This window comes from Lycorma delicatula, chromosome 12, assembly GCF_047948215.1.
Source record: "Lycorma delicatula isolate Av1 chromosome 12, ASM4794821v1, whole genome shotgun sequence".
Taxonomy (NCBI): Eukaryota; Metazoa; Arthropoda; class Insecta; order Hemiptera; family Fulgoridae; genus Lycorma; species Lycorma delicatula.
Window position 1 is genome coordinate 53694540 of NC_134466.1, and position 18084 is coordinate 53712623.

The 18084-nt window shown below is 29.1% G+C and overlaps 1 protein-coding gene across 1 annotated transcript in view; it reads right to left on the reverse strand.

Moving 5' to 3' along the window:
- mtd (TLD domain-containing protein mustard) overlaps positions 1 to 18084 on the reverse strand; it is an 837104-nt gene that overhangs the window by 301175 nt on the left and 517845 nt on the right. Inside the window, exon 6 of the mRNA XM_075380551.1 lies at positions 4220 to 4475. Coding sequence (XP_075236666.1) covers positions 4220 to 4475 — 256 coding nt within the window. The remainder of the gene's footprint in view (positions 1 to 4219; positions 4476 to 18084) is intronic.

Consider the following 18084-nt stretch of genomic DNA (forward strand, 5'->3'; position numbering starts at 1 on the left):
GATCGAAGGGTAGTTGCTTGGCCAATTAAACAAAATTTTAACTTACCCACTTGTTTCCTACATGTCTCAGGACCTTAAAACTAATTTTTTTTATTTTTAAGCAGTTTACCTGTGGTGGCCATTTTTGTTAAAGTGTGCACACCTAATTTTTTTTCTGTAAAGGTTTACAGAAAAAATCATAACTAAAAAACTATTGCTCCTGTAAGGATGAAACAAAAAGCAATTTAGTCATATTTTCTTAAGGTAAAAGACTGATGCAGTAGTTTATTTACCTACCTTTCTTCTTTCTATGAGAAAAGTACCAATAAAGTTGATATGAAAAACAGTGAAATTTCACTTTGGTAATTTTTTCAAGAGGTGGGGATAGCATACACAGTTTGAATTATTTTTTTATATGTAGGTATATGTCAGTAGTTTTACTATAAATAATATTAATGGTGATATAATACTTAATCCTAATTTTTTAATGAATTTTTGAAAACTGATTTTTCAACCATCATCAGGAGAATAAAATAAAATAATATTACAAAATAAAATCAAAAAATTAAAATGATTAAGCAATCATGACTGCTAGTTCCCCAGTATGCTCATAAATTGGAGTGTACTGATAACTAGCAAACAGTCATGACTGCTTAATCATTTTAATTTTTTGACTTTATTTTATTTCCCTAACGATGGTCTAAGGACTGAAAGATCTAGAGAAACACTTTTAATTTCCTGATACGGTACATTTTCACTTTTTTAATAATTTTTAATTATCTATAATCAATTTGAATTTGTAATTTTTTTCTCAATATTTAGCTGTCGTAAACTTTACATAGAACCTTTGCAACTACAAAAAAGTTGATTAAAACAGATTTATTTTGTAATCTTCAACTTTTTTATTAAATCATGCACTTTTTCTTTGTCATGGGTTCACTGATCCTAACAAAATTTGATAGAAGAATAAGAATGCATTAAAATTAATCAAGTTTAACAAGAATTAACAACTCTTCAGCATAACATTTTCCATTTATATCTAAAAATATATTATATATCACTTTTCAACCAAAACCTACAAACAAAATATAAGCTAAACAATACCAAAATGTATTGTTTTTTTTTAGATACACATGGTAAACCTTGCAGGACTATAACAATAAAGAAATTAGAACCAGATAGAAATATAATACCACTTACGCATTTTGTGAATTGTAAGTTGTCAAAATAAATATTTAATTACAAACACACATTTATCCATTTATACTACAACCTTGAACACAATAATATATTTTCAAAAGTTAAGGTGAATAAAACTGACAATAAATCTTCCATTTTGAATCTGAACCCACCTAATTAAGAACAAATATCCCAAGCACCTTACAATGGACCATTAATTGTGATTTAAGAAAAACAAATTTCAGTCTAATTAGACAATAAATCAAGAAAATCAATTTTATGAATATTTCAAATAAAATAACTTTACAAATTATTAATTCAAATAATCGAGATAATATTAAAAAAGGCTGTAAATGTTGTCTTTCAATCTGTTTTCTTTTTATTTTATTTTATACTTAAATTTCAATACAATTTAGAAATAAAATTTTATAATCTTTTGAATATTCAAAGAAGATGGAGGTCTTTCTAAATTCTGGTTTAAGTTTACTCACAAAATTATTCCTTGCAGACCTTTTTTTCTTAACTTTCTTTGCCAGGTAAAATTTTTTAAATGATAAAATCAGTAGTTTCATCTCATTTGATAATTTCTAATATTTCTTCTAATATAATTTGACATTGTGAGATATTTGTTTAGTAAGTAAATTTAATTAATTAAATTTTTTTTATTGTTAGTAATAAAACAACAAAATTTTAATCGTAATTTTAAGTTATTAACAATGAACATAAGTCAAAGGCAAAATTCAGAGGCAAACTCTTAAAACCATTTGAGATCAAAACAGGACTGCACCAAAGACGATGGGCTCTCACCGCTATTACTCAACTGCTTTCTAGAAATGATGATGAGGGAATGACTCACAAAATGCCTCTCAAAAATAAAATAGATCGAACAACCAAAACAAACTGTCTTGGTTTCACCGATGACTTGGCACTGCTAGCAAGCAATATCTATGAAGCTAAATCACAGATAATAGAACTTCAAAACACTGCAAATAAAATTTGCCTCAAAATATCATTTAAAAAGACAGAAATTATGCCCTAAAAACCACCACGATTAAAAAAATTAGACATAAACAGTAATAAAAACAAAACAGTAACTCAATTTAAATACTCAGAGAAATAATAACAAACGACCTAAATGAAAAAAAACTTGATCCAAATAAGAAAAACCAAACTAGCAAAATCTCAAAATTAACCTGATACACTTACAATAAAAAAAGCCTATCAATATATCCAAAAATTAGACACTATAACACAGTTATAAAACACCAGAACATACTTACACAGCAGAAACACTTTTCCATCTGCAGAAACAATTAAAGACAGACAGATTCCAGAAAATTAAAAGAAAAATTGAAAGAACCTGCATCAATAAAAAGTACCAGAGAAACAGGCAGTGGTGGATTGTGCCTGACAAAGTTGTGTACAAAGAATTAGAACCATCACTGATACCATGCATAAGAGGAGACTAGGATTCTTTGGACATATGAGTATCATGAAGATATAAGATTCAAAACTTCTGAAACAGCTGGTACATTACAATCTTGACTCAAAAAACACCAAGACAGAGAATGTACATGGATCAGAGAAATAAGACTGAAGGAAATTGGCCTTACACCAGAAGAACCACAGATAAAATAAAATTAAAAAAGAAAATCAAGAATGAAAGCGCTCGTTTCAGACTCACAAGAAAAAACTAAAAACACTTAACATTTTCAACACTAGAAAGGGCACAAAGATTGGAACGTATGAAGAAGTAGTGAGGGACCGCAAAACCCAAACAGTCTCATCAAAAAGACTTGAATATTGGATTGACTAAAGTGATCCTATATGGTCATAAAAGATGATAATAATAAAACAAATAATATAAAATTTTAATTTTTAAAAATAATTTTACCATAAATTAAGCCAAATGATTGAATTTTAACTACATTAACTTAGTCTATGTTGCAGTATTACTAATATAACTATTCATTAGTACTAATAATAAAAAATTTTCACAAATTTTCGTTTACTGAATGAACTTTTTCACAATATTCACCAGGTTGAAGGACTGGATTTCGTCTTCAACAATCACATTAAAATATATTTCTTTTCTCTTTCCTTCACTTTTCAATCATCACACAAAACACTTCTCATTAATTATACAACTATGAATTGATAACATGATTAGAATTACAGTTTCGTTTTGTTTACAACTCATACCAGTAATTAAATATAAGGCCTTAACACACTTGTTGAAGAGTGTTGTTACATGAATAAAAAATTTACAATAAATATAAGTTGCTGTCTTGAGGTAGGTAAGTGAACTAGATAGACCAAGGAACTAAACAGTATATAAATTACTTTTGAGAAATCATCCATGTTATTTTCCATGTTTTCCATTCTGCACCAGACCACAATGGTAATTTTATGACATAAAGAGATATTTGACAAGAACGTAGAAGATTCATTCAAACTTAAGATTTCTTTTCACATTTATCCAGATTAACAAAACTACACCACAACTTAAAAGTATGACTAAGACAATTACTAATGTAACTATGTAAAGTAAATGATACTTAATATTTTATGAGTTAACAATATAATAGTGCAATACAAAAATAGATTTTTCAAGACTATTAAATACAATGACTTGAATTTTTTAATTATTTCATTACTTTACAATAAAACAGCTGTAAATTGTTAACACAATGAAAAAAAAAACAGATGTCATCAAGCAAATTTACTTCCTTTTTGAATATATCAATATTTTATGGAAAAAACCCTGCAATTATAGTGATAAATTCAAAGGAAATGATATGTCAGTGAAAAACCTTTGAAATCTTCATCAAGTTGTTTAAGTATCTTAAGCCATGAGAGATGGTTAAGTAAGGATGAACAATGAATGTTTCATAATAATTATCTTTTATTCTTTCAAGGACATCTACTTTAAACATTTTTAAGGAGCAATTATACAGAAAAAACAACATAAAATATTTTTACATAAACTTATTAAGTCATAAAAAATATATTGGCATATAAGCCGACAAAATGAAAAATATAAAGATAACTAAACCTTTACCAGTTTCTTCATCAGTAACTGAAGTTTTTTCATCACCAGCAGTCGACCGACAATCCTCCGACTGTTTTTCAATTTCCAATTCACTACCGTGTTTTTGCTCATCACCAGCTGCATCAGCCGATGGTTTTTTGTCTGGTACACGTATAACTTGTCCAGGAAATACTGTTCGAGATGGTAACCGATTTAATATAGCTAATTCTGATGGAGTCGTATCGAAGTGAGCTGCTATAGACGTTAAAGTGTCATTAGCCTCCACCTGTAAACATAAAACATAATAAAAAATTTATTATTTGTACAGAGATTCGGAAATTAAGTTTTACATTAGTGATGTACTAAATTGGATGTATAATTGCACACAATTTCCAAACATTTCTGACAGTTACATTAAGAGCAAATATACCACTTCTTATTTCAGGATGGCCAATTGAGCTCTATTTTTTGTATTACATCTCTGTATTATATTATTTTGTATTAAAGTCTCTAAGAAATAATATTTAGCATAAGATCTGATCTTTGTACTTCCTTTCTGTTAATATTTCCTGACATATGAAAACATTTTTACGATTCCACATGCTACTTTAAAATTATATTTTTAATCAGGGTCACTGATGTCAACAAAATGATTTATAATCTGTGTAATAGTTATAATTTTATTATTAAATAATTCAGTAGTCAGTTATTTCTTTGAAATGTCTTTATCGTCTATTTCAGAATCAACTGAATCTTCCAAAGTATATGAATGCAACAATCCTTCCCATATGAATACAGCATTTCTTCTACATCTTTGTTTACACCTTTCAATCCTATTTCATAGGTTGATGCAATAATGTTTTGAATCAGTGGTACAGATTTCCACATCGATGAAGAAAAAATGGCAAGTCGGAGGCTGAGTGCATGTAAAATTAGCAAATGCTTATCACACATCACATCCACCTGACAATATTATATAATAATCCTCTGTTTTTTAAACACTACAATATAGTTCTACATTTTTGTGAACAAATACAAACTTTCATTTCTTGTTTTAAACGGTAAAAATTTTTCCTTTAATTATGAAACTTCCCTCATTCTATTGTATTCAATATTAAACAAATTATTATACAATTTGAATAATTTAAATAAGGAAAATTTTAAATCTACTTTTAAAAATAAAATCTTAAATGAAGTGTTTAATTACATGTTTCCTAATCTATTGGGTTGAAAATAATTTACCAAAATGGGTTATACATGGTAGTGAGATTTAATTTTTGAACTTCAGGAACTACTTTTCAAACAAATGTTACCACGCAAAACAGTTCAAAAATGCTATTTAAGGCAAATAATAAATAATAATTTTCTTACTAGGAATGACTTTTGTCCCCAATCAGCAGGTTGTTATTGTTGTGGGTAAGAATAATGTTGAACCAACAAAAGAAGAAATATTTTGCTTATTGATTATTAAAAACTGCTAATCCTTTAAACTTCATTAATTTTGACAAAATGTTACTAAAACCCTACAGATTCTTTAATCAATAAATAAAATATAAACACATTTCTATTGAAAATATTTACAAGGTATGTTATAGTCTAAAGTATACATATATAAATAAATATGTATGTATATAGGTGATACAGTGTCCAAGCATACACTGTTCAAATTGAATAATCAACATAAAACAACTGTTATTAGCATTACAAACTCAGACAACTAGGACTATCTGTGCTAAAATTGTCAGTCCCTCTCGCAATAGAACAACACATGACAGAACAATCTATGAGGAAAGGGGGGAGTAAAAAGAGGGGAAGGGATTGTAGGGAGGTGGGAGAGAGAGTGAATAAGGCAAAGAGAGAGGGGTACAGGAAAGCACATCAATCATACCATAAATTATACTCATGGATGCATCACCAGTAAATTCACACAGATGCGCAAACACAGCACTAACCTCTCTAAATGTAAATTACATTATAATATGGGGAAAAAGATATATATATATATAACAACACACATATATAAACAAAATGGTTTTAAAAATTTTCTGTAGGGTCAAAATGGATTAATATTACAAGAGTATTATTTAATAATAAAAAATTAATTACAACAAAATAAACAGACAATACTATTTTGTCATTAAAATATCTAAAAAAAATTCAGATCCTAAACCAATACATATACAAATTACATAACCTGAATTTATCACGTAATTTTAATTTAGTGAAAATTAGTACTTTTATAGAATGATAATTAAATATCTTATTCAGATCATCAACAAGAAGGTATGAAGGCGGGTACTAGAGTTACAAAAGAACTTACTTCAAAATTTACCTGAAGCATCACGAAAATCCATACAAAAATATTGACAAGAACAGCTCACAAAATATAAAATTATGAATAAAAAGAAGAAATAACTGCATATAGTTTATATTAAATACAGTTAAACCTCTTAATATTTCCCTTGAGCAAATGTGTGTGTGGTGTTGTTTTTCTAAACAATTTTGTTTATAAGAATGAAGAGATATATAATCTATTTCAACGGGCTTTAATTTTTTATTACCTTTCACTAACAATAAACAATGCTACAAAACAGATACTAACTAATATTGTTTATGTATTTAACATGGTACAATTTATAAAAAATGTAAATAAAACTAACTAAAAAAAAAGTAACCATTAAAAGAAAAGAAAAAAATACAGTTTCAAATGCTAAGTTCAAATTTTTTGAAGGTAGCAACACTAAATTAAAGACAAATATCATTAATCTTAACTTGGTAACAACTTTAAAGAAAGTAAAAATTTAAAGAAATTCTGAATCCAAATAACTATTAACTTTTTATATCGGTTTTCATGAAATCAGTTACATTAATTTTTTTAACTTATTTTACTTTAGATTTCGTAGTCTTAATTTGATTTAAAATAAGAATTTCCTTACATAAAAACATTGCTCATACAGAAAAAAGCTGTTTGCAAAAAAGGCTAAGTTGAGAAACCGACGAACTTAATAATAATAATAAGAGGAAGAAGAAGAAAAGCATTCAGAGAAATAATATAAACAGACTAATACTCATTATGAGTCAAGGTTCTTTTGCAAGAATATGCATTACTTTTTCAATTAAAATATTTATTACTTTTTTAATTAAAAAAGTAATAAATATTTTTATTACTTTTATTTTTTGAAAACAAATTTTTTTAAAGTTTCTTTATGTTAACTGTCATAAGAGAGAAGTCAAAACTGTAATATGAAAGGGAGACTAACAAGGATGTTCCCTATCCCCGTTACTTTTTAATCTTTACATAGAACTAGCGGTTAATGATGTTAACGAACAATTTAGATCCTGAGTAATAGTACAAGGTGAAAAGATAAAGATGCTACGATTAGCTGATGATATAGTAATTCTAGCTGAGAGTAAAAAGGATTTAGAAGGAACAATGAACGGCATGGATGAAGTCCAATGCAAGAACTACGACATGAAAATGAACAAGAACAAAACGAAAGTAATGAAATGTAGTAGAAATAACGATGATGGATCACTGAATGTAAAAATAGGAAGAGAAAAGATTATGAAGGTAAAAGAATTTTGTTATTTGGGAAGTAGAATTACTAAAGATGGACGAAGCAGGAGCGATATAAAATGCCGAATAGCACAGGTGAAACGAGCCTTCAGTCAGAAATATAATTTGTTTACATAAAAAATTAATTTAAACATCAGGAAAAGATTTTTGAAAGTATATGTTTGAAGTGTAGCTTTATATGGAAGTGAAACTTGGATGATCGAAATACCTGAGAAGAAAAGATTAGAAGCTTTTGAAATGTGGTGCTATAGGAGAATGTTAAAAATCCGATGGGTAGATAAAGTGACAAATGAAGAGGTGTTGTGGCAAATAGATGAAGAAAGACGCATTTGGAAAAGTATAGTTAAAAGAAGAGACAGACTTATAGGCCACATATTAAGGCATCCTGGAATAGTCGCTTTAATATTGGAGGGACAGGTAGAAGGAAAAAATTGTGCAGGCAGCCAATGTATGAAGTATGTAAAACAAATTGTTAGGGATGTAGTATGTAGGAAGTATACCGAAATGAAATGACTAGCGTTAGATAGGGAATCTTGGAGAGCTACATCAAACCAGTCAAATGACTGAAGACAAAAAAAAACTGTTAACTGTTTCAAAAATATTTTTTCTCAGCAGAACAAACAACTAATATGAATACAATGACCAAAAGTAATACATTACCCCATAACACAATATTGAACAATTAGATGCTGCTTGTAGCATTTTGGGTGTATCACCTCCATCAAACAGACCACATCAAGGAAGTACATCAGAACATTAAAAAATTCATCTATTTTACTGATGGTGCTTCAAGTCAATATAAAAATACAAAGAATTTTGCTAATTTGTGCAGTCACTAAAAAGACTTCGACCTTGAAGCCGAACAGCACTTCTTTGGATCATCCTATTGTAAAAACGCCTGCGACAATGTGGAGGAACAATAAAACAAGAAGTGGCAAAGGCAAGCCTGCAAAGGCCATTAACCAGTAAGATAATAAACGTTGATGAAATGTATTCACTTTGTAATCACAAGCTGGAAAACATCAAGTATTTTTTGATTAAATCAAATGGGATAACCAAGATTTCAGAAACTCTAAAAATCATTTTGATTGCTGTGAAAGAGTTGTTAGTAGTAGAAGCTATCACAAGTATGTTCCTGTGTCAGAAGGCATTGTAAAACTTTACTTCAGATTCCAAGGACTATGAAGACCATCCAGTGTAAAGTATTGTACTGCTTTCACTTAAGTAAAAGGACTCTATTGCTGGTATGTATGATGATCAGTGTGGATGGGAGAAGTGGTGGATATTAGCCTCAAAAATGACGATGTGCAGGTTCATTTTTTCCACCCAGCTGGGCCACGTACATCATTTCAAAAGTCTCAACAAGACAAACTGTGGGTACTGATCTGTAAAGTCCTGAGAAAGTTGACATCACTTGAACTAACTACAGTGACAGTGTTGTTCTCACAATTTCAAGAGAATTATCAGAAGAGATATTATATCTATATATATATTATATATATATACACACACAGTTGTTTGTTAATCATATTAAATAATAAACTTTCATTGCTATAAAAACAGGCTATTTCACTGAAGAATAATTAAAATGTTGATACAATTTATTATTTCATTAATAGCGTTTACAAAATAAATCAATATAAAAATAAAAATTAATCCTTGAAAAAATATGTAGGCTACTCATTGAAATCTCAGTTTGGGTAAGTTTTACAAGCATTTTTAAATAAAATTTGTATTATGTTACTGGAATTGGTTAATTTATAAAAATAAAAATTAATCCTTGAAAAAATATGTAGGCTACTCATTGAAATCTCAGTTTGGGTAAGTTTTACAAGCATTTTTAAATAAAATTTGTATTATGTTACTGGAATTGGTTAAGTTATCATTAAATTACAACCTATCATTAATAATTTTAAAAAAACGTCAACTTCAACAACATAGGGGCTAAATATAAAAATTGTAAAGTGAAAAGAAGACAAGAAACTCCCTTGGAGCACTTATTTAGCGAGTCAAAATGGTATCGCTTTTAACAGGGTTTTCAAGATTTTGAAAGATAATAACTTTTTTATTAGTAGAAAACACAAGACACTTTTTTATTTGCCACAAACATCTACAAAAACACTGCAAGTTGTGCAAATCTGAGATTTTTATTACCAGCTCCATCAAAGTTATTTGAAGCTAAAATTTGAATATTTAAAAAAAAATTAGTTTTCAAAAATTCATAAAAATGTAGGGGTAAGTATATCACCATTAATATTATTTATGATAAAACTACTAACATACATCTACATATAAAAAAATAATTCAAAGTATGTATGCCATTCCTGCCTCTTGAAAAAAATTACCAAAGTGTAATTTCACTGTTTTTCATGTTGTTAATTTTTTCATAGAAGAGATAGGTAAATAAACCACTGGACCATTTTTTACCTTGAGCAAATATAATTAAATTGATTTTTGTTTCATCCTTCCAGGAGGAATAGTTTTCTAGTTATGATTTTTTCCATAAACCCTTACAATCACAAAAATAGGTATGTGCACCATAACAAAACTGGCCACCACAGGTAAACTGCTTAAATAAAAAATTAAAAAAAAAAAAAAAAATAGTTTTAAGGTCAAGAAACATATAGGAAACAAGTGGATAGGTTTCAAATTTTTTTTTTGAATTGGTCAAGCAACCAGCATATGTTTTTTTGGGATACACCAAATGGATTGACCCCAATACAAATTGCTAAATATTAATTAAAGAAATAAAAAATAAAAATGGTGGTTTAGATTGGTATAATTTTCATCATCGCTGAACCCTTCAGATCAACTAAAAAAGAAAGTACAAATAAATGGTTTAATTTTGCATTAGCCAGTGAGATTACTCTTCTGGCAGAAACTCAAGTTGAGTAATGAAATTCTGAATGGAATAAATTTATTGACAAGGAAAAAATTCAGCTTCAAAATAATACATTTATAACAACGATAATGAAACTTAGCAGAAAAAGTAATAATGAGAGTTAAATATTAAGACAGAAGAACATAATATGATTTTAATAATAATATAATTTTTATTTTTTTGGTATTATGATTACAAAAAATGGATGAAGTATGGTAGAAATCAAAAGCCAACCTGGCAAAGAGAGCTTGCAGGAAAGAAGCATGCCAGTATACATACAGATTGAAGAATTATACAGTTTTTTGTGAAATCCGTTTCTTGTGATAATAAACATAATTTTAAAAAGCACATGGAGAAACAGAGTTCTGTGGAATGCAGTGTTACAGGAAGGTGTAAAAAATTAAGTGGATTGTTCGAATACAAAATGATGAAGTCATAAGACAAAAATAAGATCAAACAAATTTATACAAAGTAGAATTTTATAAAAAAACAAACTTGGTTGGTGAGCTATAGATTACGACATACAGGTTTAGCTGATTTGGTACAGGATTATATGGAAGAAAGTAAAGGCAGTAACAGATAACTGAAGATGTAAATGCATTAATTAATTATATTAATGTTAAAATATTAATACAGATCAACAGAACTGAGAGCAGTATCAAAGTGCAACAATTCTGGTTGACAACTAATGACTCAAAAATAACCATTGCATGTACAACATACAAAGTGTTTCAAAATAATGGGGTTTCAGAGATGTAATATTTTGCAAGTTTCATACACACTGATTAATTATACATTAAATGAAAGAACAACAAACAGGTTTAGCTGTACTCAAGCTCATAAACTGTTTCCTGTTCGTTCCGCTTGAAAGCACTAGTACCAAAGATGGCATTTCCCAACAGAAGGTTTTCTGTGTTTTGCAGTTGGCAAAATGTGATTCTGTAATTACCGTTAAACATACATTCCTTTTGAAGTTATATAGTGATCGTCCAAGTGACAAAAACATTCGTAGATGGTATAAACAATTTGAAACCACTGGCTGTATTTGTAAAGGGAAGAATACAGGACATCCGAATATGTCCGAAGATATGGTGAATGTGTAACAAAGTCTTTTGTACATAGTCCTAGGAAATCCGTTAGGAAGGCTAGCTGCGAATTAGCAATTGTAGTGATGTCTGTATAGAGTTTTAAGGAAACTCTTATAATTGCATACATATCATTTACAACTGTACAAGCTCTAAAGCCTAAAAATTATAGTTTGATGCTAGCTTCGCAAACGAAATGATGCGTCGTGATGATGAAGACTTTCTTTATCGTGTTGTATTCAGTGATGAATCAATATTTCATGTTAATGGAAAAAGTAAATGCTCACAATGTGCGTTTCTGGAGATCAGAAAATCCTCACAAAATATTGCAGTAAGAACGAAACTCCCCAAAACTGAATGTTTTTTGTGCCGTATCCCAACTGCAAGTTTACAGGCTGTTCTACTTTGATATGCTAAAACTATGGCTCTTTCCTCAACTGCAATACGAACCACACAACTTTATTTAGCAAAAAGATGGTGTGCCTCCTCACTAGCATTATGCTGTACATGACTGGTTGAATAAAATTCTCCCCGACCATTGGATTGGTCGCCGGGGACCAGATAACAGGGCTTGTTTGCCATGGGGATTTATAAAGGATCAAGTGTATGTGCTACCCTTACCACCTGATCTACCAGACTTGAGACACAGGAACTGAAGCAGCTGTCACATCAGTTACTCTAGACTTGCTGATTAAAGTATGGGATAACAGAAGCGGAAACGAAGCATGCCAGTATCATATACAAAGTGAAGAATTATAAAGATATTCTTAAAAATGTACGCATTATGAGAGCCCTATGAGATTAAAAGATTGAATTAATATTTAATAAACTTGATAATACTAATTAATAAAATTTATATAATTACATTTTCCCAAGTAAGTAAAAAAACCCAATCCGAATGATTTTAAAAACTAATAAATTGATTGCTATACTAATCAGTTAGGTAATTTACATTTAGTATATACTATAAAATAAATATAAGATGTTAATATTATAACAGAAGCAAACTTGCATCATATAAGGATCCCAAAACTGAAAATACAAACTGAAGTATAGATGGTTAGTTGGGGGGGGGTTAATTAAAGAACTTACAGAAATTACTGAATAAAAATCAATTGACTATATTTTCATAGAAAATATTGGAAACAAGCCACACAAAATAAAAAAAAAAAAGAAGGTAATAATAATAATAAAACTGGGAACTCTGCCCAACAATATAATATATAATGAATGAGATTTTAATTACAATCGAAATCGCCCACATGTGCACACATATGAACATTATATATTGACAATGTATACAAAATACTTTCTCTCTCTTTTTATAATAGATGCTAAATACTTATTTATCTTTTTTTGGCAACTATCAGTTAATTCTCCACTGCAGTTGGCATCGTCCTTTTATTTTATTTACAAGCAATAAATTTTACAGCACGTAGGAAATACCAAACCAGACCAAGAATTGAACCCAAAACCTTCCAGCTGAAAGACAAGAGATGTTAACACTTCATCATCGAGTTCAGCAGATTCAGAGTGTCCAAGAATAAAGTGTGCTCAAACTTTAAAAAATGCTTCAATATGTAAAGTACAAATGAATAAAATCCTAACCTGCTTTTTTAACTGTCTTGTCTAATTGTGATTTCAAAAGAAGTTAGAATTCAAGAACAGATTAAGATTACTTATGAATGTATTCAAGAACAGATTAAAAATGTCAATGGGAGTGTTAATTTAGGGAATCCTGATCAATACCATTTCAATTTTGGACATAATATTAGATTTTAACATTTTTTAAATGTCGGGCACCATCTTGTTTCTGCTACACTCGATTCAACTTTATTTTTTTAAATGTTACTATAAACACATCAACATCAATTACATTGAAATTAAAAATTTTCTGATACCCAGATTTTGACTAACAATAAATAAATCAGATAAAAATAAAAATCACTTCCCTTTTCTGAAATTGAAACTACTTTTAGAGGAAATTGAAACACTTTGGAGGGATGGAGGAATGCTCTAAACTCTAAGCAATATATTCTATCTTGAAATGTTCTCCATATATTTGCAAGCAAATTAGAGAATGAGTAAATTAGTATACGTATGTTTCCTGTTCTTCAGATCAGTTATCCTGAACTTCAATCTTTAATATATGCAAAACAGGTTTTGTAAACAGTGGACAGCCTCACAAAAAAATTCCAGGGCATATAAAGTCAGGAGAACATGTTGGGCCATTCCATTGATCCTTATTAATCTATCCATTTTCCTAAAACCCATCAATTAAGATTCTCCTCTCTATTGATGTGGTATAATGCGTCATCTAGCTAGAAAATGAATTCATCTTGTAGTAATTCTTTAAGGCAATCAGCCACAATGCACCTAATCGCTGGCATGACTTTTTCTTTTAATATATTCAAACACACAGTACTTTTAACACTGTAATTAATAAATAAAAATCTGACAGCTTGATTATCTGGAATGGCAACCACCCATAAATAACTTTTCTTGGGACATGGGTGTTAGTTTCAAACAATAAATGTGAATGATTCATAGTATGCCAGTACTTACAATTGTGTCTACTAACAAGTCCATTTTTATAGAAAATCCATTTATCACTAAAACAAGTGTTATGGGTAAATAATGGACATCTAAATATTGTTAATTTATTCTCAAAATTGAATCCAGCTATGAGGACCATCTTTATTGAGTTCTTGACGTAGCTACATTTTGTACAGATGGAATTTGGTTTAAAACATTTTTTTATATACACGTAACATACAACCGAAAATATGACTTTTGTAAAGTCATATGTCACATGTTACATCAATGTTTGTAACAGACTATTTTTGAATTTTTCAATCAATTTTTTATATCATAAGAGGAGGTCAGCCTATTTTCTGTTAGTTGTTAACACATTGTTATGCTGAACTTAACTATTAACTTTATACGGTAGCTTTTTGAAATCATGGCGATCAGGAGGAAGATCATTAGGCTTTTTGTTTCATGATAATTTCTGCTACTTGTTTCAAACATTTTTTCTTCAGGTATATTTGCCTTTGCGATACAGATTCTGGGTAGGGAATCAACACTTTCCGGTGAAAAAATTAAATGATCATAAGCAAAAATTTTTTAAAATGTGCTAAAAAACCAAACAAATAATTTTTTTTAAACAGTATCACAATTTATAATACTTGAAATAGTAATACAGTAACTGTATCACTTTCTAACTAAAAAAATACAACATTGACAGAATAATCCAAAAACAATGGTATTTAAAATATCAGCTGTTAAATGAATGCCAATGATTTAGTTCAAAGGATTTAAAGAGAAATTCAATGAATGTAAAATGAATTAATACATTTTCATGAATCTGATTGTTTATGTTTTTTAAGTCAAGAGGGGTTCCAAAAAGCACTCTCAGTTAGTTAAAATGGGTATTATCTTAAAAATGGATGAAAATATTGATGCACAGTTTTCCATCACTGATTTTTTCGTTCAATTTTACAAGAAAATAATGTAACATATGAATGTAGTGCAATTTAAAAAAAAAAGCTGACTCCAACATGGCGGCCAACATTTTAAAATAAGTTAAAAAATAGTAGTATTTGTATCAAAAATAGATATGGCAGGATATGGTCAGGATTCTCTAAATTAACAATTGTAAAACAGTTTGGGGATAATGTATCCTCTGCATAATAATTAATATTTTCAATTCTTAAAAAAAAAACCTCCTCTTCCAAATTAGCCTCCTAAACTTGTAGGGTGTTCGCATCCTGACACCTGGCTTGTCCTGTTTCCACACCACTCACCTCCTCTATTCCAAAGCCTTGATGGGCTTTATTGGAGGTCATCTTTAAATCCCTCTAAAACTGATAATACATCACAGTCTTCAGTTTAGCATCAGTGTTTTCCCTTGGCAGACATCACCTTTATGGCTTCTTCCAACCATGACCTCCTACCATAACTTACAACCCTCAACTATCAAATTAATCGATTTGCGGAAACGCAATCCCTGCATCTTCCTCAACCACCAAAGGTTCAACACAAAAACTCTCCTCATATCTAACTTTAATTAGACTATGCACTCATATCATTAAATAACTGTGTCCTTAAATGCCAAAAAAACTATTCTCATACCAACAAAAAAAATGTTGATCGCAAGAAAAATTTTGTCTTACAACTAAATTTTCTCAAAGTCCACTTGATTTACTTAAAAAAACAACAAAAAAAAACAGATTTACAAATTTAATAAGCTTCTAATGAAAATATACCCTATCTTTCTCTGTTCTGATCCACTTTCAGGAGCGAGGTCAATGCCTACACCCTCCCACACCGCAGCTCCATCACAGAGTTCTTCACTGTTAAGTTCCATACAACTGCAAATTTCAGTGACATTTTGAGTAGACCATCTCTCAACTCATCTTGAAGATGTTTTAAGGTAATTCAGCTTATCATGGATAGTAGAATAGGCAGTGCTGACAGAAACACTACAAATTTCAGTGATTTCCCAAATTTTTATGAGTCTGTCCTCATGAATAATATCATTAATATGATTTTGCAAAGTTTCAATCGAAACTTCCACCGATCTTCTGCTACAATGAAAAGTAGTGACAACAAGTCTGCCCGATTTTTAAATTGTTAAATACAATTATAAATATTTGCAAAGTTAATACACATTTTACCACACTAACATCCGTAAAATATACGTCAGTGAATTTTGGCCAGTAAATGTGTACAGACAATAAAAATCTTACCTACAGACAATAAAAATCTTATCATGGCCTGTGTTTTTCTACAGTATTTGTTTCAAGTAATGCCAAAAGTTTAAAATAAACGAGCCTGTAATTGGAAATTCTTTCTAACAGCAGATATTTTCTATCGGGGAGTGCCTACTAGAATGTCAGACATTTTCAGTTTTATTTGATTAAGATGTTTTTCAGTTGTCATTTCTTTGATTACTGAATGACCCTCATAATATTGACAAATAATATAATTACTGCACAATTAAAATTTATGAAAATAAATTTTATTTATTTTAATAAATAAATTCACATCCATCTCTGAAATTCTGGACAAGTCTCACACTTTGAAAAATACATTTTTAATGTTACTTTTTGTCAATAGATATGAGTACAACTGGAGATGGGATGTATAGCTCATGAGGTTAGAAGAAAATGTCCAAGAATTAAAAATGTCTTAGAACTATGTATTGAATCTGAAAATATTATTTAAAAAAATTAAACTAGCTCTCATATTGGAAAACAATGGCACAGATATCAGCATGCCAATAGAATATTTTGTTAAACTGAAAAATCACAGAAAAGTTTTCTATTTAAAGTTCTTTGCAGTTTTCCTAATTTAAAACATACATTTTTTTGTATTATGTATGGTGGTATACTTAAAATAAACACTCTGTATAAAGGCCTTTCCTCTATAAATCAATAATTTTAAATTGTACTCAAATAAATAAATGTCAATTTTTTCAGGGTAAAATGCTAGAAACATTAAAAAAAACGCAAAGAATAATGAAAATAATGAAATGATTTAAAAATTAATAAGGCTGTTATTTTGAAAATGTAAAACTGTCAATTTTAAATTTGTTTGAGAATGTAAGTGTAAATACATAACCAACTACTAAGATCTCACTCTACTGCTGGGTTATAAATTTCTACTTAAATAATATAAAAGGAAACAGACCGATAACAAAGTAAGACAGAATAATTGTTCATAAGCACTTTTTGTTTACTTTTACAACTTGAATCACTTTCTAAAGTTTAAGCAGTTCCTCCCTGTGAACTCTGAACATGTTAGTTAAACAAGATGAACAAGTATTTGAGAAGCTATAAATAAAATGAAAAAAGAAAAAATGAAATCTGAAGAGAAAACTAATATAATATTTTTAAATTAAACTTAATTTTTTTGAAATTAAAAGCAGAACATAATTTTACGTTTGTTCCCAATGAACTTGAAAACTACTGAATCAAACATTATAAAATTTTAATTATAGCTTTCTAAAAACCCCAATTCAAACCTCACCAATTTCACTATTATATAAATCATAAATAAAAATATCTATAAATAAATAACTGACTTGCTTTTACTGAATTTAATTTGAATGTTTTTTTCTATATTGATCATTGTCTATCTCCATATCAACTTCTTCAGATAGTTACGTAATTTACTATATTTAATTTCATTGTCGAATCTGGTAGTGACTTGCAAGAACTCATCCTCACGTGAGTAAAGTAATATTCTGTAAATTTTTATATCCTGAACTAAGAAGTTCCACCAGGATAAGCCATACATATAATCTACATACATTTGAATTTCAATTTGGTATTCATAATGCCTAGGT